General features: G+C 34.5%; 1 protein-coding gene across 10 annotated transcripts in view; it reads left to right on the top strand.

Moving 5' to 3' along the window:
- Positions 1-27,943, top strand: part of SCN1A (sodium voltage-gated channel alpha subunit 1) — a 187,721-nt gene that overhangs the window by 142,933 nt on the left and 16,845 nt on the right. For 7 of the 10 annotated variants that reach the window (XM_032693632.1, XM_032693631.1, XM_032693637.1 and 4 more), the window contains 14 exons: positions 1,138-1,201; positions 1,546-1,687; positions 1,838-2,044; positions 2,536-2,841; positions 3,558-3,938; positions 5,101-5,233; positions 6,022-6,260; positions 8,477-8,650; positions 9,260-9,616; positions 10,341-10,823; positions 12,952-13,069; positions 14,350-14,504; positions 17,135-17,308; positions 19,758-19,880. In XM_032693632.1, coding sequence (XP_032549523.1) covers positions 1,138-1,201; positions 1,546-1,687; positions 1,838-2,044; positions 2,536-2,841; positions 3,558-3,938; positions 5,101-5,233; positions 6,022-6,260; positions 8,477-8,650; positions 9,260-9,616; positions 10,341-10,823; positions 12,952-13,069; positions 14,350-14,504; positions 17,135-17,308; positions 19,758-19,880 — 3,056 coding nt within the window. The remainder of the gene's footprint in view (positions 1-1,137; positions 1,202-1,545; positions 1,688-1,837; positions 2,045-2,535; positions 2,842-3,557; positions 3,939-5,100; positions 5,234-6,021; positions 6,261-8,476; positions 8,651-9,259; positions 9,617-10,340; positions 10,824-12,951; positions 13,070-14,349; positions 14,505-17,134; positions 17,309-19,757; positions 19,881-27,943) is intronic. The other 3 variants (XM_032693638.1, XM_032693640.1, XM_032693639.1) reach the window with 1 other exon arrangement.

A 27,943-nucleotide genomic window follows, 5' to 3' on the forward strand; every position in this document is an offset into this window, starting at 1 on the left:
TTTGTGGGCTTTAAATCTTCTCAGGAAGCAAAAAAGGTACCAACTTAATTCTGAAGCTGCTGTGCTTCAGAAGTTTTGGAGCTGACAAGGTGCTCAAAGGAGCATCACCATGTCCCTGCCCTGTCCTTACAGACAGCCTGAGGCCATGTTTTCTGTCTCCATCAGAAATGGGATACTTGGCAATGTGGTCTGACCCTGTATAAATTTCATCCTTAAGCCTGTGACCAAGTGGGACATCGTTACTACAGGAGGAAGCCCCTCCTGTGATAATTCTTCCAAAAATCAAGAGTTTAGCAACTGTAGGCATGTGCTTTGAGGGGAAAAACACTTCTCAAGGATACAGTCAAAATGAATCCTACAAAGCACAAAGTTTTAGTCATCTCTTTATTCTTCTAAGAAGAGATATGTCAATGTCTTTGTTATTTAAAACATCTGAAACATCCTTTAACAACAGGATTACTGTACAGACTATGGGATGGTTGAGAACAAGATGATCTGGTGGAACTTACCCAATCATTTTTCCTAAGGTTTTCAATAATTTTATCATGTACTCTTAAAAGTTGATGACTGCTGTAGTAATGCTGTCTGAGTTAAATTTAGTTGTATACCAGGACTCTCATACCAATCAGCAGGCTACTCACAGAGTGTGCACATGTTAGACCTACTGGCAGTTGGGTGGATTTTTTCAGGGTTTACATATTAGATAACTGTCACAAGTGTTTTCTAAGCAACAAACTGGAACCCTTGGCAATACTGATTGGAAAGTTTAAAATAAATTTTGAGTGTATTTTTTTTGATATTTTTATTATGATAATAAACAACTGTACAGTATCATTTCACAAAGCATGATTTAGTTCAGTGATCAGATGGAAGGGAGAATCTACATCCAGAAGCATTTGACAGAATTTTTAGGACATTTTGGCATTTTAACGGTAAGTGCTCTGAGTGATAGCACTTACTGAAATTCATATCATTTACTCTAAAGTTGTGGTCCTGATGAAAAAAATAACACTGCTTGTTTAAAATTGCATCTGAAATCACCTTAACGCTTTTAGAGTAGAAATATATATTTCAAAGAATTTTAAAATGACTTTTATATTTGGAATTCTAATTTTTTGAACATTCTTTTCTAAACAGGTCATTTTTATTTTCTGGAAGGCCAAAATGATGCTCTGCTTTGTGGAAATAGTTCTGATGCTGGGTAAGACCAAATTTCATCATCTTATTGCACTGGTTACAAATTAGATTCACGTTCTGTAGCTGTGCAGTGAAAGGGGGGCTATATTTTGAGTGACCACTTCCTTTCACATAAGAAATGCTAGGATTTTATACTACACGTAGCACAGTGGATTGGTTAGATGAACTTGGAGTGAATGAATGAGTATTTTTGTATTAGTGTAGCTCCTGCCTGGTTGAAAAGTAACAGGAACAGCAATGGGGAAAATGCATGTTATTTTTCCATTCCGGTTGCGTATATGAATGCATCAACATCCAGATGATAATATTAAAATTACTAAATAGGTAATATCCAGTTTGTCTTTGTAGGCAGTGCCCAGAAGGATATACATGCGTGAAAGCTGGTAGAAACCCCAATTATGGGTACACAAGTTTTGACACCTTCAGCTGGGCTTTCTTGTCACTATTTCGCTTGATGACTCAAGACTTCTGGGAAAACCTTTATCAATTGGTGAGAAACTTTTAATTAAAAATACACTGAATATGTTTGTATCAATAATGCAAGAGAGCTAGAGTAAATTTTCTTATCTTAATTTTAACAATATGAAAAACAGTACTTCTGTTAACCTATTCTTGCTTATAAATGTATTATTATTTCCAGACACTGCGTGCTGCTGGGAAGACATACATGATATTTTTTGTTCTGGTGATTTTTCTGGGCTCTTTCTATCTGATCAACTTGATCCTGGCTGTGGTTGCCATGGCCTACGAAGAACAGAATCAAGCAACCTTGGAAGAAGCAGAGCAGAAAGAGGCAGAATTTCAGCAGATGCTGGAGCAACTCAAGAAGCAACAAGAAGCAGCTCAGGTATAATTTATGGTGTAGTAATGCAGAAGTGTATGTTTACTAGAGATATTCACCATCTGCTTTCTGAATTTGGAGATGTAAAACACGCTATTGGTCTTTCAGCAACAGAGCTAGCTCACAGGTTTTCTATTCTGCACTGAAGACATTGTATTGTGAATGATTCAGCCATCAAGAAGGAATATTCAAGACTAGATATACATTATCCACTATGTTTTTCTAGTCCAGTGTCATTAATACAGTTTATTAGACTTCTGCATTTAAAATCTACCCATGAAGAGTGGAAGAAGGTTATGACCAACACATATCTTGAGTCAATTGAGTAATAATAATTAGAAAAAAAAAAAAACTAGGGAGAGTATATCCTGTAGAAAGTGTTACGATCCAGGACATTTGGATATTTGGATTAGAAATCATGTACAAGTCAATTTAAAAAAAAACAACCCTATGTTACGGTTTGCTCGGTGACATAAATTCTTTCTGCATCATGACAGACAGCAGCAGTGGCAGCAGCAGCAGTAACAGCATCTGCAGAGTCCAGGGAGCCTAGTGCTGGAGGAGAAGCAGGAGGGCTCTCGGAAAGTTCCTCAGATGCATCAAAATTGAGCTCAAAGAGTGCAAAGGAGAGGAGAAATAGAAGGAAAAAAAGAAAACAGAAAGAACAATCTGGAGGAGAGGAAAAAGATGAGGATGAGTTTCACAAGTCTGAGTCAGAAGACAGCATCAGAAGGAAAGGTTTTCGATTGTCTATTGAAGGCAATAGACTGACATATGAAAAGAAGTATTCTTCTCCACATCAGGTATTGTATACAATTATTTTTAGTAAAACCATACATTTAAAGCATCATAGACTGTTGCAAAACTACTTTAGTCTTCCTGGTACTGCTGCCTAAACAAAGGAAGCACTGAGATTTTTACTAAGCTTTATTAGTATTGCTAGTTCTTGAGAGCAAGCGCTCTAGCTGCCTGGTAAAAAAACCCCAGAATTAAATGTAATCTATTATCCCTATTCTTCTAGTAGGATTATTTAAAAATCATATTAAAATATTCTCTGATTGATTCAATGGGGGGTTTTTTTAGCATGATTACATATTACCTAGACTTACTAAAATGCCACAGTATATTTCCATTATGATAGACTTATATTTTCCTCCTGCTTCAACGGTGTTTGAACCAGTATTTGTTCACTATGGACAAGATGCTGCATACATGAAAGAATGTGAATGTATAGATTTCCCTTTTATCTTGGTGGGCATTATGTAACTAATCTGTTCAGCAGCTCTAGCTGAGAAAGAAGTGCTCAACACTGTTTTTGTCCAAAGAACCCATGAACAGTGATATTTCTGTCTGCAAAATATATATATAATGAAATACATAAAAAAATTTCACAGCAGCATTTAATTTCTGGGTAAAATGGTTACTCTCATTTAAGAAAAAAAGAAAACCTATGCTAACCTAACAACAGCGATAAGTTTGAGGATTTCAGCTAATAATCACATATTTTGTTGGCCTACAGTCTTTGCTGAGCATTCGCGGCTCCCTGTTCTCCCCAAGGCGCAACAGCAGAACAAGTCTTTTCAGCTTCAGAGGTCGAGCAAAGGATGTAGGATCAGAAAATGACTTTGCCGATGATGAGCACAGCACTTTTGAAGACAACGATAGCAGAAGAGACTCTCTCTTTGTGCCGCGCAGACACGGTGAACGGCGCAACAGTAACATTAGTCAGGCCAGTAGGTCATCCAGGATGCTGGCAGTGTTTCCAGTGAATGGGAAGATGCACAGCACTGTGGATTGCAATGGGGTGGTTTCCCTGGTTGGTGGACCATCTGTTCCTACATCGCCCGTTGGACAGCTTCTGCCAGAGGTGATAATAGATAAGCCAGCTACTGATGACAATGTAAGAAAGTTTTAAATAGCTTAGGCATGGTGGCCTTTTCTTACTGCACCAGCCAGTGTTTTCTACAGAATGGAACCCTTGGCAATGCTCCCTGGTTGGTCAAGCTGTGAATGCTCCTGCATCTTGTAAAATCTTTAGTAGATTAAACAGCTTAGATAGGTTTGCAACCCAAGCATCTACTCACAAAGATTCTCATAACTAACAAATGCAATTCGCAGTTTCCAAGTAATAAAATATTAACTTACACATTCATAAAAATGCTATGCTTGACTGTATTACTCTGCCACACTTTCCTTTAGCTAATCTAAAGGTCCATCTAGCAATCATAGTTGGCATACAATTGAAATTATTATAGAAATGTTATATAACTGCAATCAATATGATACTGCTATTACCATTATCAAAATTAACATTATGAGTTAATTTTGATAACATTCTTCCTTATCAGCCTGGTTAAAAATATAAGGAAGTTGTCAATTCTTTATTATCATTTATTTCTCATTCCTATATATTTTCCATCCGTATCTGGTGGAGTTCTGTACTATAGATAACAAATAGTTCATTGGAAGATCACAGTTCAATACACACCTCCAAAAATAAAATTGTCTGCGCGAATATATGTGCAGCACATATTGCTGCCATTCTCTTACTGTATACAAGGTAAGAGAAGAAGTCTAAAAAAAATTTCTTGCTTAGTTCAAATTTGTCCACTCACATTGCTAAAAAATAGTAGCATGAGGAAGCATGAGGAAGTCAGACTTTTCTTACTTACTACAGTTTGCTTAGGGGAAAAGATTGTTATGTTACAAACCCCTGAATATTCTGTCAGCAGGAGCAAGGAAAAAATATTACAGTTTGCAAAATTTTTTGCAGTATTTTGAACTCAATGCTTTTCCATTTCTTTTAATGGTTTTTCATATTTTGAAGGAAAGAAATGCAAAAGTGAATAAACTCTCTCAATCCTGAACAGTAGATAACTATGGCCTAATGCCTTTTTAAAATTACTTAAAAGATACTAAAAAGTAATAAAAGTCCGACATAATAAAAAATGAAGTGCACGAAGCACGTACCCAAACTAAGATATTAATAACAGGGTTATATAATATTTGCTTAACTTATTGTTTCTTCAAGATGGTCTCACGTACTATTGTTCTCTGTACAGGGCACCACAACAGAAACAGAAATGAGGAAGAGAATATCAGGTTCTTTTCATGTTTCTATGGACTTCCTGGAAGATCCAGCTTTAAGGGAAAGAGCCATGAGTATTGCTAGCATCCTCACAAACACTGTGGAAGGTGTGTGCTATGCACAGCTTAATATTTAACATCGGTTTTCCCATGGATTTCTGAAAATTTGAGTTGAAACCTAAAAACTGATTTAAAATGGCTTAAGTAACAGATAACATCCCAGAAACTGGACCATATTTATTAGCAAACTCAAAGGTCTTTATTTATTAAGGTTATTACATTAGTAAGCATTAAAGTTATTACATACGTAAGCATTTATATCTCACAATTTTGCCACCATCTAACTCATGTAGATGGTCATAACTGAGTGGGTGCTTATGCATATGAATTAAAATATATTATTGGACAAAAAAAGGCAACTGAACATTTTTCAAACATATGCAACTATTGTTAAAACATATATGTATTTTAGCAGCTACATTTATTGAGTTACTCTTTAAAGAAGTGCTATTCTAGGTGATCAAAATGTTTTTTTTCTTGAACTAGGAATGAAAATTTTTACCTAAATTTTACAAATTTCAAAATAAAAATATTTACATACCAGAACAGTAGATGGAAGAAACAGGCTTAGAGTAATCAAGGAAAAATTAAATACATAATACAAATCGATGCATAAATTGATGCTGATTGGCATAGTGATAAGCTTTGAACATAGTAAATATATTTGATAGCAATTTTTAAATACTTTCTTGAAAAGCCCGTAGGAAGGGGCCTTATGGGAAGTTAATCAGCACCAGTACAGATTGACAACTTGACTGGTACAATTCATATAGGGTTGAGAGTGTTAGAGCAATCACAGTTTAAAAATTACCTTTTTAAACTTTCTTTTGCCACAGAACTTGAAGAATCAAGACAGAAATGCCCACCATGTTGGTATAAATTTGCAAATATTTTCTTGATCTGGGACTGCAGTCCGCACTGGCTAAAAGTGAAACATATTGTCAACTTAGTGGTAATGGACCCATTTGTTGACCTGGCTATTACAATTTGCATTGTTTTAAATACACTCTTTATGGCCATGGAACATTATCCAATGACCGACGAATTCAATAATGTACTTTCAGTTGGAAATCTGGTAAGTCTGTTGGGTTTTTATGTCATAATTTGTAAGGAAATATATCTGAAAAAAAACTGAAAGAAGGAGTTTTAACAGCTGAGGGGGTTAACTCTTTATAAAGTAGAATTATTGTATTAATCTCCAGATATGAGTATCAGAACATTTTTTGAAATTTCACCACCAACCCTGATTCATGTAGCTTAGGATACTGTAAAATCAATATATTGCAGTGTTCTGCAAAATCAAATAAAAAATTTAAATATTGGCTCCAATGCTGCATTAAGTGAAGTCCATCTTAAAGAGAAGTTGATTTGTGTAGCTACTAAACCAGGAAATGCATTGGTTCCATGAAAAAGACACTATCTAAATAAATGTAGTGTAAATTTCTCAATCAATACAATACAAATCTTTAAATTATTAATGTGTTTTTAATTGCTGTTTCCTGAGCAAAAGTTTACAATAGCTAAAATGTCAATTTAAAAGCATTTGTAGAATTTTCTTCTGTAAACAACTTTTTACGTGGATAAGGGATTGTTTTCTTTATAGGCTTTATGTGAAAAATATCCCGCAGTACTTTTTCCTCTTATATTTTTTTATTGTTTTTATCCTCAGATAATTAGTAAGATATTTTTCCTCATGTTGTCATCTGTATTTTCTCCCTTCTACTTCAAAAAGATAAATTATTAAAGATTTCAGGAGTTAACTTCTTGTAGCTCTCATGCTTTTGAACTGACAGGTTTGATCACATAGAAGTATCTGCAGCTGCAGTCCTACTTTATCTCTTATTTTAAGAATTGATTTCTTACAGTGGGATTTTTAATAATCCTTGTTTTGTAATGAGGACAAAATAGATCATGTAAATAACTACAGGACTTAGGAGGGAGAATTAATAGACAATTGTATAGCTGATTTTCATATACTTAAAGAAAATTCCATATAAATCTTAGTGTACATCTGACTACGAAAGACATGTGAGAGAACCTGGCTATAAGCACCGTGCTCTTCCAGTTTTGGGCTCCCTGACATAAACCCCTCCTGCAATACAGAGGCTCTCGAGGGTTGCATGAAACTCCTTGAGAACCTTCCTGTCCTGAGTGTTAAGAACCTTAGTCAGCGTTTCAAACTGTATTTATCATTCCTATGTCTTCCTCAGGGATTCCAGTTCTGTAGCTTAAAAATTTGTGACCTTTCCCACTCTAGTGTCTGTATATAGAATGTATTTAAAGACTGTAACAAAATCTATCTTGAGTATTGGTGTTCCTAGGCAGAGCAAGTCAGACTCTTCTTTTCCATCTCCTGATTATCCCAGTTAGGTTATTCTCTTTAGCTGTCCCATTTTCTGTTCAGCTTGCTAGAAAACAGGTTATTGAAACCAAAAAAAGAAAGCATTTCAGAGCAGGGCTTGAGCAGTCTTTAACTGTGGCTTTAGTACATTCCTCTCCTACAGGAAACTCTCCCGAGACTTCTCTCAAAGCTACTCAGGGTCATTACCTTGGTGGCTCTTAAATACCATTCCTACTTCATTCAGCATAGCATCCCATGATGAGAAGCCATTACCAGCAATACCCTGTTTAAAATGCATTCTTAAATGCTCTTTCATTCCTGACATCAAAGCAATTGAGCCGACAAGCTTCACTGAACTTACTGGCAACAGCCAAGTAGAAGTTACTCAGCTTCAGCAAACTGTTGTATCTCAGTATATTATAATGTATCTCAGTGTCTCTATCAACTGAGATAGATTATAATGTACCATTTATTCATCTGGTATAAACAATCATAGCTCTGTTGAACTGAATGGCAGATTATACCAGCAAAGCTGCCCCTCCGGAGTCTCAGATTTGACCTCATTTGTAATTCATATACCAAGAAAGATGTTATACTGTGTAATTTCTTGGAAAGCATTCTGGTTTAAATTCTGAAAATCAAATTTGGGATATTGTTTGTACAGTACATGAGAAAGTCCATATCCTGATAGAGTTGAAATTGGATTATAAATGCTGTAAAAAAGAAGTTTATGTAATTTGAATAGTATAAAATTTAATTAATTGAAAAATGACTTGTATGGTACTTGGTAAGGGAAGGTGGGCATAATAAATCAGTAAACATAACTATTTTTAAGTATCAGTTCTGGATAAGACATTGCAGATATGTATCTTGAATGAAAAACCTAGACAACAACTGAATCTGTAGTAGTATATTTCACAATGAAATAACAAACTGCACTTTGAACACAGGTCTTCACTGGAATCTTCACAGCAGAAATGTTTCTCAAGATAATTGCAATGGATCCTTACTATTATTTCCAGGAAGGCTGGAATATTTTTGATGGTTTTATTGTAACCCTTAGCTTGGTCGAACTTGGTCTTGCAGATGTGGAAGGACTATCAGTTCTTCGATCATTCAGACTGGTAAATATGCATCAATTGCACTGATTTTTCAATGGGGCATCATTAAAATGATTTTATTTTTGCCTTGAAAGTTTTCTTGATGTTTCCCATGATGCTGATCCTGATGTCACTTTCATTAATGCAAATCCTTCTTAATTTTGGTATCTTACTGTCTTCAGTGGGAATTTATAGAGATCCAGACAGACAGCAGTGGGTGCCCTGGGCCTATTTCCAATGTATCTATTGTACATACACAATTTAAACATCCTGCTATGCAGAAATAAATTGACTCTCTAGATATATTGTGCTCTGACTGGCATTACAGGAATAGATATGCTCTACAAATACCAGTTGAAAAATGGCCCAGATGATTTTAACAGATTTATCCTAGATTTTAAGTTTCATTTAGTATGACAGGTAGCATCTTTGGACTTCGATAAAAACTATGCTTTGAGGGTATCAAACCCCAACTTTACAAATTTTCTCAAGGGAACCTTCCATCTGCATGCTTTTAGACAAGATGATTCCATCTGAACAGTCATACTCAGGGCATATTTTGCAGTAATATCCTTCCACAAAATACCTTTGTGTCTTTCTGATTGTCCTAACAATATTTTTCTTTTCTTCCAGTTACGAGTTTTCAAATTGGCAAAATCTTGGCCAACTCTAAATATGTTGATAAAAATTATCGGTAATTCTGTGGGAGCTCTGGGCAATCTGACCCTGGTGCTGGCCATCATTGTGTTCATTTTCGCTGTGGTTGGGATGCAGCTGTTTGGGAAAAACTACAAGGAATGTGTCTGCAAAATTGCAAGTGACTGTGTCCTTCCACGCTGGCACATGCAAGATTTTTTCCACTCTTTTTTGATTGTATTCCGAGTGCTGTGTGGCGAGTGGATAGAAACGATGTGGGACTGCATGGAGGTTGCTGGCCAAGCCATGTGCCTTACTGTCTTCATGATGGTCATGGTGATTGGAAACCTGGTGGTATGTAATCAAAGCGTTAGCAAAAAATTATTTGGCAATAGAGAGGTCTCAGTCCTGAAGTGAACTAGGTGCTCTGGCGCTGCTTCAAAGAAGCACTTAAGCAGGTGGTTTCAAGCAATGCCTAAAGTCAAGCTTAAGAGCTTTTTTGGATAGAGAACAAAGTATTTTGCAATATCAAAATCCTGAGAATGTTAGAGTGAGCACTCAAAAATGTGACTAATTTGTCTTTTGGCTCTTTGTAAATATTTTGTGCCACAAATAATTTTAGATTTTCCACTCTTTATAGCCTGTTCGCTGTGGATTTTTTTATTATTTATCCCATATGATTAGTCATCTAAATATCTAATTTCTACTGTGTGATGGAATAGATTAAACTTTTTAATGATGTTGAATAGCAAATCTGATCTCTTCATTTTTAGATTATAAGACTTGGCACCAAAATATTTATTTACTGTGGGGATTTAAAGACACATTTATAGATATTAGTCAGTTGTAGGAATATTTTTTGAATGATGAGCAGGACCTAAGCTAAATTAAATAAGCTTGGTTTTTTGTGGAGAAGAGAAAAAATTTTGAGGGTGCTTTTTTGTTTATGGTGAATTATTGAGATCTCAGTCTTTGAAGTCACTAATATGACATTTTTAATAAAATAAATGTTATTTGTTGGGATAAAGTCTAGAACATCCTTTTTTTTTTCTTTTCTTTTTTTTTTATCTTTCTGCAGGTACTGAACCTATTTTTGGCCTTGCTCTTGAGTTCATTTAGTGCGGACAACCTTGCTGTGACAGATGATGATAATGAAATGAATAATCTCCAAATTGCTGTAGCAAGAATGCAGAAAGGCATAGATTATGTGAAAAGAAAAGCACGTGAATTCATCCAAAAAGCTTTTGTCAAAAAACAAAAAGCTTTAGATGAAATCAAGCCACTTGAAGATCTGAACAACAAAAATAGCTGTATTTCTAACCATACAACTGTGGAACTGAGCAAGGATCATGATTATATTAAAGATGTGAATGGAACCACCAGTGGTATAGGCACAGGCAGCAGTGTGGAAAAATACATAATTGATGAAAGTGATTACATGTCATTCATAAACAACCCAAGCCTCACTGTGACAGTGCCCATTGCTGTGGGTGAATCTGACTTTGAAAATCTGAACACAGAGGAGTTTAGTAGTGAATCAGATCTTGAAGAAAGCAAAGAGGTATTTAGATATTTTGTGCATTTCTCTCTAATCTTTTGAGGGTTTTTGTTTTGAGGGAGAAGGAAGGGGGTTTGTTTGTTTGTTGAGGGTTGTTTTGTTTTGGTTTTATAAGCCGATGTATTCAATTCTTGATCATTTGTTATTTTTACACTTCTTTGTAGATGGGCGTAAATGAATGTATAAAGGAGGGTTTACTTCTTGATGAACAAAAGTGTGAGAAAGGGTTAAAAAATATAACCTCTAAGAGAGGATAAGAGGCCAGGCAGTGGGAGACCAAACTAATCCATAAAAACTGTTTATGGTCCATATGATAGTTGCAACAACTAGTAGAAGGCAGTGCCTTAGCTACGTTATTCTACCAGAAACTTTGCCTCCTGTAACAAGAGTCCAATGAGGAGTGTCATACATCTCTCGGCGACTTAAAAAATACCCCTCTATGGGATTTTATTTCTGAGCATATAGTTTATGTATGTCCTTTAGACACAGGAATTCTTTTAGTTTTTAAAATTGGCAGCTCTTCTAGACCTAGATTCCCATAGAAAGAAGTCTTAACCATAAACTTTTCCATATACTTCAAATTTACTTGTTAAAACTGAAAAATATCAACAGATGAAAATATCTAATGTTTCTAAAGCAATGCCAAAGCAGGCTATAGATCTAAGCCTTTTTTGGAACTGTAAATTTAAAAAACATATTGAGGCTAATACCTGTTCCATTATGTGACTTTTTGTCTGTGGCTATTTTAACACAATAATTTAAATTGATTCAATAACAAAATTTGCAAAACTACAACCTCAGTGACGTACTTTGTTGATATTTTAGTCAAATTATAAAATTACCTTTCTAGACACTTGACAATATTAATTTTCTGACTTAAGGAACTTTAACCTTGAACTAGTTAGTTTCCATTCTGGTAGCAATGCAGTTTCTTTATACGATAACTCATCTTCCCTCCTTCCTCCCACTGTTGTATTACTAGCAGTACTTCAGATACCTAATTTTAGGGTAGCTGAATTCTTTACCACTGCCCCTTTGGTGTGCATAAGCCATCTAGTGCTCTCAACAAAAACCCAGTGTTAAGCTAAGTGCAATCTTCAGATCCTCCCCCAAGAAAGGAGACCTGTACAAAACAGCCTTTTCCCCCAGCAAGCTGTTTCAGAGACAGTGTTGTTCCCATTTTCAGTTAGTATCTGAAGCATTAATAATTCTTTTCCTGTTAACTATAACCAAAACCTCTATAATTTGGCTTTGACTCAGACTTCTGAACTGTTGTTACAAGAGAGGTTCTAAAAATTTATTTGAGCACACTATGAACTTGCCCCAGCATAAAGAATTTCAAAATAAAACATTTAAGCAAAGATTCTTTGGAGGAAAACATCTAAGTAGTTAATCATCTACTCTCCCCACAACTACCTTAATGCTGGTCAGTCCAGTCTTCCAAATCATCATAGAGCAGGCAGTCAAACAGAGTGACACAAGCTGGTTTATGACTGACTAATGGAGAATTGATTCCTTTTAGAAATAGATGCAGTTTAGAAAAACTTTATGTTGATGTGCTGCTACATATAGGAACAGGGCTATCTTTTATCCCATTGAAAAAGTACTATGACACTTCTGACTTACTACTAACCCTGCTTTAGTAAGAGTTTAGTTGTTACTTACCTCTGAAGTATGGCCTTCTCTGCTTTTTTCCCCTCATTTCTCTGAGCTCCCATCTCATTTATGTAGTTATTTTTAGACTCTTACCTGATTTTCTGTAGACGTTACAGATTCCTGTATAATTACTTAAGCTTCATTATTTCTGTGTAGGTCAAGACATCATTACCACTTTTGGCTTGTGCTCATAAATCTTTGCAGGTTCAGCATCATCACCCATATTTTTCAGTTTAAAGCATAATTTTGTTTAAAGTCTTATCTATCACTGATACACCTTCTATTTAATACATCCGTACAATGCAGAAGGAAAACCAAAGACTTTACAAATTTCACAGATATTTATCAGCAATTTACTTATGTTGAATTCTAGAACATGCAAAAACATTGCCCAATTATTTACTTATTCCAGAATCAAATAATATTTACCTTAGAATTATTTACCGCGCATTTGTGGTGCTTCTTTCCTTTACAGAAGTTAAATTCATCTAGTTCATCTGAAGGTAGCACAGTTGATATTGGACTTCCTGCAGAAGAACAACCAGAAGCTGAACCTGAAGAAGCCCAAGAGCCAGAAGCCTGCTTCACAGAAGGTATTTGGAACAAAAATACTAATAATACTTATTAATAGAATAATAGAATAATTTTCTATTTAAATTAAGTATTAAGATTTATGGATCACATTACTCATTTGTTAATGTTTAAACTTTGATTATTAGCAGTAGTACTTTTAGTCCATAATATATCACATGGATACTGAGACCGCAATTATACTATATATCAGATAAACCATTAAGAAAACATTTTATCAGAAATATATCACTATTTTTAAAATACAAAAAATACATTATTGAAAGTTTTATTTTAGTATGAGTTACTGTACTTGGAGTTTAGTTACAGTCTCCTAGATAATAACACTATTTTTAAAATGTTGTTCATGGATATATGTCAAAGTGCTTTATAAAGTATACATGACTGATACAGCTGTTGAGTGATAAATAAAAACTGCACCTAGATGGTCTTGTGCAAAACACTAAATGAACCTCCTACAAACTGACAAAAAAAGAAGGAAGAGCCTTGTGTGCCACCTGGGGCAAGAACAGTCTCATCTGGTAGACTCTTTCACCTTTCACTTTTCCTCCTTTCTTCCTTCTATTGGCCCATAGTTCAGTAAAACCAGAATCTGGTCATAAATGTTTTTCCAATGACATTTCCTTTTGAGAAACCTTACAGATGTGTGCATGTGAAGAAGGTGGGGAAAGAAATATGTTTAAAACAGCAATGTAAGGATACAAATACCATTTCTGATGTCTGTAAGCAACAGTTAGATTTAGATATTGGAGAATAAATGCTACAGTCATGTTGGGTTAATTCTGGACATGATAACAGATCATTCTTTAGAAATTTGCACTGAACTTGCAAGAAGTATTACTGTAACAGTCTAGAATTTGCAAGGAAAATACCATTATTGTTGACTAGTATTTTTCTACATAAAAGAAAGAAGAAACAAAAGTCAGGAGGAAATCATAAAAGCTTAAATAAATTGGGGGCACAAATTTGAGAAGTTAGCTGGTACAGAAAAGCCCAGAACTCAGCTAAGAGGCTTAGATTTTTTTCATGAAATGAATACAACGTTGTCTGAATTGAGCATCCTGAACAAAAGAGGGTACAATTTAATATCACTTGCCCATATCTTACTACATAAACCTACGTGACATTTGGATGAGAAGATCATCTAGCTGAAAATCTATTGGGTTTTTACTAGAAAGCACAGCTTCTGTAAAATAGCATTGTATAATGCATAACCAAAATGCATAATCAAAACAAAAATCTCTTCTTTTTTTTCTCTCTCATTACATACACTGTTCTAAAGGCTGTGTAAGAAGGTTCAAGTGCTGTCAAGTAAGTATAGAAGAAGGGAGAGGAAAGCAGTGGTGGAACCTTAGGAAAACCTGCTTCAGGATTGTCGAACACAACTGGTTTGAGACTTTCATTGTCTTTATGATTCTCCTCAGCAGTGGAGCTCTGGTAAGTAAAATATGAACAGAACGTCTCAATGTTATCAGAAAACTTCTTAAAAGTTGGGTCTTCAAACATTGTTCTAACTTTACACAGTTCCATGTCTTCAAATGACAGGACTAAATTTTAGTCAGGCATTTGAAAAAATGGCAAAAAAATCTCTTCTCAACAAAAAAAGAATGGGTGTAAGTGATTAGAGAAAGCCTAAGTTCATTGCTGAAGGTGACCATGCTATACCTGAGGCAGAGAGACAAACCACATGTGAAGAAGAGAACATTTTTAACTTTGTTATTAGAATTTCCTCTCTTGTTTCAGTGGTGTTTACTGGTGTAACTCAGGGAAAAGAACTGTCGCTGTTGAAGAGTTTGGAACTAAACTGTAATGGCATAAACAGTTCACCATAGCTTGTAAGAGCCAGGGCTAGCTTATGCAGTCTTATGAATGTTATGTGCTAGAACAGAAAGAAAGATCAAGACTGTGCATTTTTAATGATTCCTTTCTAAGACTAAGAATATATTACTTAGGCTTGCAATTCAGCTTCTACTGACTCATGTAGACTAGAGGGACATCTGTAAGAACATGAACTTGCTTTAACAAATATGTAAGAAAAAGAAGCCAACCATAATATCAGTCTGTAACAATAAATGAAACAAAACATACCAATAATATTTGATTTCAAAAATAAAAATAATGAAAAAGAATAAAGAAATTGGAGATGGATTGTGAAATATAGGTGAACCTGGATATATACTGAGGTAATGTTTCTTAGGCAAACTACTTGCTCTGAGATAATGTAGAGTATATCCAGCATCTACCCTGATAGATGCAATTACCCTTTGTCAAGTTACTGAAGTTCCTACATAATAAAAATATTGTGTTGCAAAATTGTATTATAAACTCTTTAGACCATTCCCAACACTTTAAAATACTGTTGATGGTTAGCAGTTTATGATTATACCTACCCTAGTTCCAGTTATATCTCTAAGAATTATTCTGCTTTTGTTTGGTCTAATATCAAGGCATCCATCAAAAAAACAACTCTTACTCAACACCACGTGACACCTTCCCTGTCATTTAAAGCCATCTGAATAACAAAAAATTCAAGTCTACACTATTGAATTTTGGTTCATGTAACCAAGTGGAGAAAATCTTCACTGACAAGAATTTAAATGAGAGAAAAGTACTAGAAAGAGATCTGGTAAAGGTGAATTTCTGTCACTATGTTTAGAGGAAGTTTGAGACGAGATTCCATGGTTTTGGCACCTCATGCTTGTGAACATAAGGTGTGTCATCCATAAAACCTTTATTTTGTGAAAAGGGTTTGCAGACCATGGATTAGCCCAAGTCTCTGGAGATGTGAGATCCAGCTCTCCCTTCAAATTCTTTTGTGACAGTGAAAAAGTTTCTTTGGATCTGCCAGTACTATATCCCAATGTTCACCCCAAGGCTGTGCTCCAGACAAATCTCACTGTCACCACAGCCAGGAAATCTGGCAGACACAGAGAGACTGCAAACTGCCTCCAAACCCCTACCCCAGGGGTGCTCGGGAAGCCAACATACTTCCAGCTGCCAGGAGCACTGCTGGCTCAGCCTTTGGCACACTCCTGCCTATACAAAGGAAATTATATCTGTCGACTTCCCAGTTCTGTGAGATAAAGTTTTTAGTGAACCCATATGAGTGTCAGGTACCCCAGTGCCTGATCTAAGTATCCAGAATTACTGGATTAAAGTTGTTAGCTTTATGATTGATATACAAACACTAATCATTTGAACTGACAGATGTAAAGTGATTCAGAAGCAGGCTGAGTAAAAATAAATGTTAGTACCAATAAATATCCAAATCTTTCCAAGCTGGCATATCATTCCAGTTCTTTCAATCTGATGAAATCAGTCATTCTGCAAAAGAAATAATAGTGTAACTGAAATTTGAAAGAAATTAAAGGAAAAATATTTTAGAGACAGAAAAAACTTATGAAAATCAGAAGCTATTTGTTTTTTCAAATGCCTAAAAATGAGAACACAAAAAGTATAAATAACATTGCACAGAGCTCAGAAATTTTATGTATCTCATAAAATGTGAATAAACAGTAAAGCAGGTATTTGATTTAAATAATTTCTTTTAAGAAAGGAAGAAGTTATTCTGTGATTTATAACTTAAAATTTTCAAACAGCAACAGGACATAAAAACAAAAGGTCAATTGACTTGTCATTTTCCTGAAAATTTTAATAACTATGGCCCTGGATTTTGAAATTGGATCTACCTACATACAAACCAAATGATCTGAGTAGAATTCAGTTCAGGCACAACACTTTGCAGAATCAATGCTATTTTTCAGTACAGAAAATGATCTGAGAAGAATAATTCACCATCAGCAATAAATAAATAAATAAATAAAAATCCCTGCCCAGTGGAGTGGTTGCTGTATAATATCTGCTTCTTCCTCCTGTGAGCTGGAAATATAGTTCCATAGGAGGAAACAGGTATATACTGAGGTTAACAGAAAAAGAAGCTTTGGATAGAAGTGACAAATCCATGCATTTTCTTGAAGATTGTTTCCTTTTTTTGTTGCCTTTTTTTGGTTTGCTTTGTTGCAACCAGTAACAAAAAATAACATAACTTTGAATGTTTATACTCACAGGCTTTTGAAGACATATATATTGAACAACGTAAAACTATCAAGACCATGCTGGAATATGCTGACAAGGTCTTCACTTACATCTTCATACTGGAAATGCTGCTGAAGTGGGTGGCCTATGGCTACCAAACATACTTTACTAATGCCTGGTGCTGGCTGGACTTCCTGATTGTTGATGTATGTAGTGTATTTCCTAGGTGATACTTTTATATTTATCTGATTATTTTTAAATTTACTCTCCTTGCAACCATAATATCTATTAGTGCCAACTAGTTTACTTTTCACTTTAAAAAGTAAGGTAGCTAGAAAAGCCATACTTCTGTCTTTCACTTTATACTTGCAGCACTGCCTTGCTATACCACAGAGTTAGGAAAGACTGGAAGTTCTCCTGCTAACAGAAGGACCTCACTTGGTAGCCCCACAAGCAGTTAAAGGGTTTATCCCAGCACTGCTGTTGAAAGAGGCCATGCTGTCCTCCATTCTGGCCTGGTCTGCTCATTCCACCTTCAGACCCACCATCCCTCCTGCTGTGGTCTAAGTTGAATGCAGCATTTAGATGGATGTCTGGTCCACCAGATATCCTACACACATCTGAATCAAAACTCCTCTGGCAAGAAAATGAACATCACGTCTCCAAATTTCAGCATATGGATAAATTATGGTTTTACAAGGAAAGCAAAATATATCTTTAGCATTGGTAGTGTGGCTTACTTAGTATTAAAGTCCAGTAAATATTACTGAACTTGCAGTTTTCACAGCCATGTTTGAAATTAGGCTCAATAATCTTTGCTGCAAGGGTTGTCTGATAGTTCTAACTCTACTGTGCTGTGCCATGAAATGGGAGATAACTTTTCTTAATGCATTGATACAATTATGGAGAATTTAATACTATCCTAAGTATACCCTTTTGAGAAAACCTCCAGTGCTCAGGAATGCAAGTACTATGTTTTACATAGTTACAAAACCACAGCCAGTCACTATATTTTTAAGACAGTAATTTCTGGCAAAACATACACAAAACCCAAATATTGAACAAGCTTAGTTTTAAAATTAAGATTATTTTTGTCCCAGTTTAAATGAACTAGAAACAGACACTGAATAGGTAAAAAGGGAATTTTATAAGCATTTATTTTGCCAAAGAATTGCCAAAAGTTTCTGATTGTGTTCCCAGCATACATGGGCTAATCAGAGCAATTAGTTTTCTTCAGCTTTGTTTTGTGATGGGTGCCTACAACCTTTTTGATATGTGTGCATTATGGTTTAAGTATATCTAGGATTCAACCCCACATATAGAGCTACAGGTAGCTATGTTCATACAAAGAAAGACCCACTCTTGGGTTCTCTAGTATTGAAATTCTTCTCAAAATGGCACCTACAACAAAAAAGCTTGAAGAAGCATGCAAACAGAAGCAGCTGTTCCTTTTCTAAACTAATTTTTTCTAATATTTGACCTTATTTAAATCCTAATATTGCAAACGGCCATCTTGTGAATGTGAAAATTTGAATACATATTGTGAAGGTGTAGTATGTATTCAAGTGATCAAATCTTGGATTTACACATTTTTTACAAAGATATTTTCTTTAATTTTGCTTCAGATCACAGCAGCTTGAAAATTTTTAGTAGTATGAGGAATATGCTGGAGAAAGAAATTCAGATTTTGTCAGAACCTAGATTTGTGGGTTCCTAGAGCTCAGGATTGACAAGTACAGAAAAGCTAAAGATTTCACATATAATGCTTGGTTTTAAATATGGTTCATAAAAAGCACTGTCGTAGAGTTCTCTTTACCTGATATATTTTTTCTTATAATGAAAGAGTACATGAGAATATTATGCTATTTTTGGCCCAATAAATAGTTAAGGAATTAGACAGCATAATGCAGGAACATTTAGGGGAAATGGGAAACAAACAGAAGGTAATATTTTGGACAGGAGCCATAGCAAATGTGGACAATGTGGTATTTTGCACTGAGGTAACGTAGGGACATGGAATATTTAAAGGCTTGTCGAATTCTGCCACCTATGGAACTGTTCTTGTAAGTCTTAGAAACAACATAATCCAGGTCAATGTTAAGCTTGTAAAGCACATAAATTCAGCAGTAAGGCAAAAGGATTAATCAGTGTAACTGATTATAGAAAAATTAATCCTTCCTACCAATTTCCAGAGGAGCAATATTGCTCTGTGACCCATCTGTTAGTTCAACCCAATCTTCAATCACTTTCCTTTCAGTTGTGGGCAACCAAATGGACATTATCAACCATAATTATTGATCCCAACAGAACTGTAAAAAAAAGAAAAAGAAAGAGCAATATGTAAATTGGTAAAAAGGAGAGATTAATTTAATTTGCTTTTTGTTGTTTTAAATGCCCACAAATCACTAGCAAAATATGAAATTCAGAAGTATTAATGTTTCCAGATATTAGTTATCTTATGCTATTTTTTTTATTTACCTCTTCTTCTTTCATATTACTTTTTTCTTCTTTTTTTTTTTTTCATTTGAAAGACTCCCTATTCCTGAAGAAAGTGGTCCAAAGTTAGAATCTTCTAAAGAAGTATATATCTCACATCTATGGTACGTAAAGTAGTATGTACAATATAATAATTTTTACTTTCCTGTTTTCATATAGGTCTCTTTGGTTAGCTTAACAGCAAATGCATTGGGTTACTCTGAACTTGGTGCCATTAAGTCCCTTAGGACACTAAGAGCTTTGAGACCTCTAAGAGCTTTGTCACGATTTGAAGGCATGAGGGTAAGACAACATGAAAGAATCTGAAACTATGCATGCATAGAAGGAGTACATGCATGCAGAATCAGGAATGAAAAGTCCATGCAGAAAGGCTGCACTATCTTTTTATCGCATATCTTTTACTAACAGATAAGCAAAAAGCTTCATCAATTCACCTAAATCCATATGCAGTGTCACATAGAAGTTACATTCATTAAGAGGTTACTTTACTTTCTAGCCAATCTCAGGAGTTTTTCATAAAAGTCTTTGAAATTACCAACTATGAACTCATTTAACAGACTCTTAATAATGAAAAAAAGTAACAAAACTATTAATTTTTTGCTGATAAACATATTACAATATTGATACAGGAATCTAATTTAGCATCCGTTGAAGATATTGTCTGTTAAAATTTGAATTTTTTAAATTTTTCTTTATATTTGATAAATCCCCTTTAGTCTAACCCCGCTGAATTTTACTAGATGGTATTACAGATATATTCATACCCACTAGTGGTTTAAATCTATTTCTGAGTTTGGCTGACTTAAAAATCAAATCAAGTTATTTGATTGCTCTATGAAATTATTCTCTTTATAAGGTAAATGCTTTTTTTTATTTCAACTAATCTCTATTCAATATTCAGTACAATGTATATAAGGTCATTTCTTACTACTCTGAGTAATTTAGAGGCCCTGCTTACTATTCATCTCACTTAAGAAGGCATTTTAACTTATTTTTCCATTTGTTTATACCTTCTGTTCCTTAAAGCCACTGAATACAAACTAACTCTATATGCATAACTCAATGAAATATGTTTTAAGAAAATGCTTTTTCCTGCTTCTTGGAAACATAAGAGGAAACAATGCAATAATGAATTTCTAGTCAATTATAAACCAGTGGAATAGGTTGGAATATACTGTCTTCAGAAAGAAATCTAAGCTTAATGATTGAAACTTCAAATTCTTTTCCTTGAATTGTATTCAGTAGACTACCTATGTCTACTTCAGAATGCAGCAGAAAACATATCACTAACCAATGATTACTAGATTAATAAATTTCAACTTCATACAGCAAATTGACTTCTAACAGTTTTCTCCTTATTTGAAACTCATGAATTCAGCAGGGTAAGAGCTGGTCAAGTGTTACAGAATTTACCACTATTTGATTTAGCCATTTTCTCTGTGTCTCTCTTTGTACATACTGTTCATGAACATTCAGAAAAATGTATGTGGTTTTGTGCAGAGAAATGTCATGAAACTGCTGTCAGGTTTACTTTTTTAATAACGTTCTGGTCAGCTGCAGGAGGACTGGGAGACCAGTATAGACATTATATAGGGAGAAAAAAAAAAAGCAGCTCTAAAAATTATATTGGAAAAAAAGGTCATTTCTAGAAAGAAAATATCAAAATTGATTGTCAAATGTTTTATTCAGTTTTTCTGTATTCTTACGTGATTGCCTTAGTAAAGTTTCCTCTTAAAAATTTAGGATATTCATGCTCAAAGAAAAGTACCTGTTATTAGAAATCTATTTACTGCTTTCCCTTATGTCTTGCTGAATAACTATGAAATTATGCCAGAAGCCCAATCATATGATAGAATTTCAGCTACAGAACATGAATAATTCATGAGCAATTTACTGTGCAGGAATCACAGACAAGCTTGGAAAAGCAAAAAGGTTTCAGCTCTGTCCTCCAATATTAATGACAGTCAATGAAGTGCCTGATTCCAGTCACTTAGCAAATTTGACTGGCAAATTATATAGACCTTATATTTACTATTAGCTACATGAACTTCTGAAAATGTTTTTTCCCAAAGTACTTGAGAAGTATTCATCACAGCTCACTGACAGTTGTTGGCATACCTTATGAATGACTCACGAACAGTAAAAAGATTCAAATAATAAATAATTGACCAGCTCATGGTTAGACTATAATCAGATTGCAGTCTTCTCAGAAACCGAGTTCATTGCATAAGAATTCATAAAAAGATTTTTTTTCTGCCTGCAGAAAGTAAAAATAAATCATCCCTCTTTGTTTTCTTATATTGCTCATACCTATGCTGAACTGTGATAAAACAAGCTGACTTTTTATTCAGCATGTATTTAAATTTTAATGTTTACTCCATGTTCAGAACTGTGCAAATTTTGCCTTGAAAATATAAAATATCTTAAGTATTCCACATAAGTCCGTGTATATAAAAAGATCTGCATTATTTTGTAAAACAATCTGCCAAGTTCTCAACTACTTTAAATCAATCAATGTTTTTCTTATATAAGTTTACCCTTCTAGGGAATTGGAAGAACACAGCATTTTACACAGTCAGTAAATACTGATGACTATTCTGTTATCCCAAAATATGAAATATAATTCATATTTTAAGTTACATTCTTAGAAGTCTACAGCTATACTCTGTAGTTACAACTTAACTTTATAATTTTATAAATTTTATAACTATGCTTAAACTTAATTTTGCTTCATAAATGGGATAAATTCTCTTTCCAAAGTGAATATAAGATATATGAATCTCTTGCACCAAAAAAGGGTACAAGTAATCCATAGCCTGTGCTTGCCTTAAGCACAGAAGTGAATTTTGCCATATTAAAGTCATTTAGTATATCTCTAGTATACTGAAGTCTAAAATATTTTAATACTTTCTATAGTGAATCTCAAAACGAACTCCATCCAGATGCTGGAAGGCAAAGTAAAGAATTGCTTTAATTTAATTTAAATTTCTGTCATAGGGTTTATATTCTCATCTCAATTAGTGTATGTATTAAGCAGAAGTAGCTGCAAACTGAGATTTGAATATACCCATCGCTTTTTGTTTAGCTTCCTAGTACTTGCAATATAATGCTTTTGCGCTAGTCCTGAATTGGTATGCTACCTGTAAATGTAGAATACTGAGTATACATTGCTTTGCTGAGTTAGAGAATTAAGTGACAATAAAGCATGCATTTATGTCTAATTTCACAAAATAAAGCATGTCATGCCGTGCTTGATTTATTTATTAGAGAAATAGTAGAAGGCAGCAAACAATCTGAAATCCACTTGCACTTTCAGTTTTGCATGCCTTATGCATATTTCTGGCTGATGGCTTTAAACATTTACTGTATTTCAAATTTCCAGTCCAATTTCATAACTTGCAAAACTAAATTAGAGTATTTGATGTCTTAAATATCCTGTAAAATTCAATGGCTATTCCTTGGATTTCCTTACAAGGAAAGTTATAACAAGTCATTTTCAAGAGTACTCAAACTTTGATTAGTAGAAAAGAAACATTTCTCATACAGTTAAGTTATAAAACATATCATCAAGTGTCTGTCATTACAGATTCACAACTAATAACAGGCTATATATTTCTATTTCGTATAGGATAACCTTTCAGCTTGGATGGGGTGGACCCCTGGTTCCTCCCCTTATCTGTATTATGGGTACAGTATTTCCCCTTTTCTACCCTTAATGAGTACAGTCTGACTAATCACATTGTATATTTTAGGGCTAGAAGGAGAGACAATTGTATTTGACAATCCCAGTACCAGCAAAATAATACAATATTCACCCTACACTCCTTCTAAATCACTTTAAATCTTTGGAAATAATGCTTTGAAATTTTTTGTGTTATAGAAACAACATGAAAACTTTTGAGAAAATCAGTATTGTTACTTAGAGTTTCTTCTTTTTGCAGGAGAAGCTACCTAAGCTATTTTAATATTTTTAGTTGCTTTTTTAACTGAGATAAAAATTGGCTTTCTTTAAAAATTTGAATCTGGCTTTTATATTGTTTTGGAAAGATCCACGCTTTACCCTGTTACTCAATTTATAGCTATATATATTAAAAAGTATCCTGTAGAAACAAAACTACATTAAGCCCACACCAAAACACTGTGATCTGAATAGTCACAACTATAGATATTTATATAATTGCAGTATACATTTTTGCATAATTTTAAACCCCCTATATGTTGCATTAAGTAAATCACTCCAAGTGTATACAGACAACATGAAACAACATATAACATATATAATCCTTTCTTGGAATCTGAAGTTAGTATACTTTGGCCTGTGTTGGAAACTAGTTTCTATAATTTTGATAAAATGCCAGTAACAGTATTATCTTCCTTAGGGTTTAGAAACGTCCTGCAGGGGACATGTTCGTGACGTAAATATTCTGCATTCATTATAATAATTAGAAAAATCCACTTCTTAGAACTACAGCCCTTGCAAGCACCAGCTGAAGAGGGTATCATTAGTGCAGGAGTTTTTATAGCTTCAGTGTAAATGATATATCAGCATAAACTGTGTTCAGTGTAAATTTATCATCCTGTCTCACAGTTAAGGATTATGTATTCACTATCAAGAAAGTGTATTTGCTATTTTCTGCAAGTATCTCTTAAAAAGAGAGGAATATATTTTGTTGATTTTGACCTTTCAAGGATTTTTTGAGGACTGTGATCTTATTCATTACCTTTGAGTTTTAAGGAGTCTATGAGACGTGTTATGTCTCCTGAAAGACAAAGCTTTACAAACTTTGGTGTCAGAAGACTCTGTGTATAGATGTTCATAAATCATGCAGGAAATATCCTAGGTTTTTTTTTTTAATTATAATTCTACAATTAGAAGAGGACTATTGAAGTATATTATACAATTGAAAGTGATATGATTTTTTTCCAGATTTGCATGTGTTGTATCTTAAAGAAAATCCTTACTTTTAGAATCAAAATTTAATGAAATTTGAATGGGATACATAATATAGTTTGCATTTTATTTGGGAATGTTACAGGGCATGTAAAGGTCAATAACATTTCATTAATGCAACAGGAATGGCAAAAAGTTGGGGCGTTTTCACTGCATTCTGTGAAATACAAAGATACTGTTCCCACATCAAGTAATTACTCTGTTTTCATGCTCATGTTTCTTTACGATATTTACCAGGTCTTCTCAGACAAAGGGAGTCATGTGATTTATTGCTTGGCAGATAATTATTGTATTTTATCATACAGTATGTTAAATTATGTCTTCTGTGTTTTCTTCAGAAGTACTTTGTAGTACACTTGATTTCTGGTGAAAAACAGAATCAGGCTGCTCCAGAACCTCCAGTCTTTTGTTAAATCCAAAAACATAGCTTGCTTTTAATAGACTGTTATGTGAATAACAAACGCTTGTGTTTCTACTTTAACCAAGTTGTATTTTCTTATAAAAGCTTCAACAGAACTGCAGAATCATCTAGTTGAAACTATCTGCTAACAGCAGTAGCATTCCAAAATATGAACTCACCACCCAATAGCATGAAATTTCTCCAGCACAAAGTGTTATAAAAATAATTTGTGCATTAAATGTTTGAGGAAGTATTTTGCTTTCTTTGAAGATAAAATTCACACATTCTTCAGTCAGGTGCACTTGTAAAGTCCCAAGTACAAAATACAGTAATTAGCTTGTTAAGGGAATGATTTTCTTTTTCTCTGAGATTTTTTATCTCTTACTTCATCTTTATTTGTTCATTACTGTTCAGATTAAGATTTACTTGTAACTCCTTGTCAGGTCTCTTTGGTTCTTTCCACATGCCCGCCTTTGCATACTCTCAGTTAAATACAACTTTTTCTTTACAATCACTGCTTTAAATTGTAGTTTTCAAATAATCTTCCCTGAGTATTCCCATGTAGTTTTCAAATAATCTTCCCTATGTATTCCCAATGTAATCTTTATTTTACTAAAAAAATGAAGACCTGGTCATAAATAATTTTTTTCAATTGATTCATACGAGATGCTTCTCATGCCAGTTCTAACACTGACAAAATGCATTCATTATTTATTTCAGGATATTATCTTTTGTGCATTTTTTTTAAATTAATTTAAAGAATAGTATAGTCCCACTATCATAATTTATGTCTACAAACTTTCAACTTACTAATTTTTAGTGATTGTGACTTAAGGCTAAACATTAATTTGCTAGAATAAGATTCTAGTTTTATTTTTCAATTTTCTTATAACTTTTCTAAACATTTTTCCAAATGTTATTTAATTCTGGCCTTACATAATCATAGATCATGTAGTTAAGGACAAATTATATATATGTACATAGCATTAAGGCAAAATGTGTAGCAAAGGTGGCAACTAGTTCTTTCACTATGCACTTCTTAAAGGCAAATCCATAAAATTATTCTAATTTTGGTTGGAAGATAGATAAAAAAAAAAGCCAGACTTTTCTTAGATGTGCCCAGTGGTAACAAGACAACAGACATAAGTTGGGTTATGGGAAATTCTTATTTAATATAAGAGATTCTAAGGAAGTTGGTGTTTTTATGTTTTTAATTTGGAGGGGTGGGGGCATTTGATTTTCATTTTGGTGGGGATTTTTTTGTTTAGGTTGGGAATTTTCTTTTTGCAGTGAGGCAAACACTGGAACAATGGAATATAATTAGTGGATTATAGATCACACATTCATACCAACACGGTGTACTACCCTGATTTCTGTTTGTGGGACAAATTTATGAAAGTTAGTTTCTTGCAAGAAATCCATCAGGATAAAACGAAGAGGAGTAATTAATTGAAATGAGAAGGTTTGAATTACTTGGATTAATCTACATTTTTAGATTCCTAGAATCTAAAAATTCTTCTAGTTCCTCCCTAGAATCATTAATCTAGGGAGGAATTATCATGTCTTTCTCTCACAGATATATTTAATTCTCATCCTCTGTTGTCTCTACAGCCAGTTCATAGCTGATCAAGCATATGCAGCATGCTTCTTCCCAGTGTACCCATTCCAAGCTACTCAATGAGAAAATATGTAGTTTAGAGGTAAAAGAATTATTACAATCTCTCTCAGTTCCTTTGCTATCTTTCCTCCTTTCCCATTCTGTCATCATCTGCTAGACTGCATTGTCCCATATATTTTATTACCTGTTATACACATTGAAAAAACAGGATAAATTTTCTTTATTATCTATGAATAGAAGTTCCCATCTACATTACTGCTGTGGCAATGCACATATACTTTATCGCTTCAACATAATGAACTTTTAATCCTTATATAGCCGTACATGGCATCCCTCTTCCATCAGACTCCATGTATACACTCAGATGAGACAGGGTATCTCAAGTGGGAATATTTTTCTTGAATTGCATCTTCAGTTATCTTCCTTCATGGGCATCTCCAAAACTCACACTAAGCAACTGTGGGAGAGATCCCAGAGCCTCTGCTGAGGATCAGTCTTAATCCTGTGCACTGGGCAGTGTTTGTATTCAGTCTGCTGGCTCACAGGTCCAGTACCTCCCTTACTTTTGTAACAGAAACTCTTAAATTAAGCCTTATAGCTATTTCCTCCAATCCCACTGACTCTCTGCTGTGTTACGATTTGTAGAAGTGGCTCCTCTAACTTCAGAGAAAGGCAGTTTCCATCCTCACTTTAGTACTGGGGAGAACAGGAAGCCATTATTACAGCTTCATTACCCATAGCGGTAACCTTTTTGATTCAGGGATGGGCTTTCTTCATGGTCTGCCTCAGATGCTCCTTTGATCCCCTGACTGGGAAAGTCAGTGTATTCTTTACGTCTTTTGCTCCCTTGCCTCAACTGTTCCACCGTTTGAGAGAATACACCTGTCTGTTACTTGATACCCACTTAGTCAAATCAGTGTGGTTTCAGCATCTTCTAGCCTTCCTTGTGTGTTGTCTTCCAAGTCCTTCACTATGAGAACATGCTGAACTCAGATCATGTATGTCACCTGCGCCTCCATTCCTGTCCACTCACGGCTCACCTCCTGCTCATTCCAGCAATCTTACTTATGTGATGTACCAAGAATCTAAACCAATGTCTACTTGCTCACTTCTTCAACTTTCAGTGCAAATGATCTCTCTGGCAGCTCTTTGGGAACTTTTCCTGTTTAATCATAAAATTATGAAGGTGACACCTTCCAAAGTGGAGGCAACTTTTCAAGTGGGAAGAATGTTCCAGACACAATCCTATAATCTTCTCTTCCATGCCAAAGATGGTAACTTCCTCTTCATTTACACCAGGAACACAGTTTGGAACTTCTTCACAGAGTCTGCGACAGTTATGGGGAAAGTGGATAAGTAGATTTTTCATGGTTTCT

Source organism: Chiroxiphia lanceolata, chromosome 7 (genome assembly GCF_009829145.1).
Source record: "Chiroxiphia lanceolata isolate bChiLan1 chromosome 7, bChiLan1.pri, whole genome shotgun sequence".
Lineage (NCBI taxonomy): Eukaryota > Metazoa > Chordata > Aves > Passeriformes > Pipridae > Chiroxiphia > Chiroxiphia lanceolata.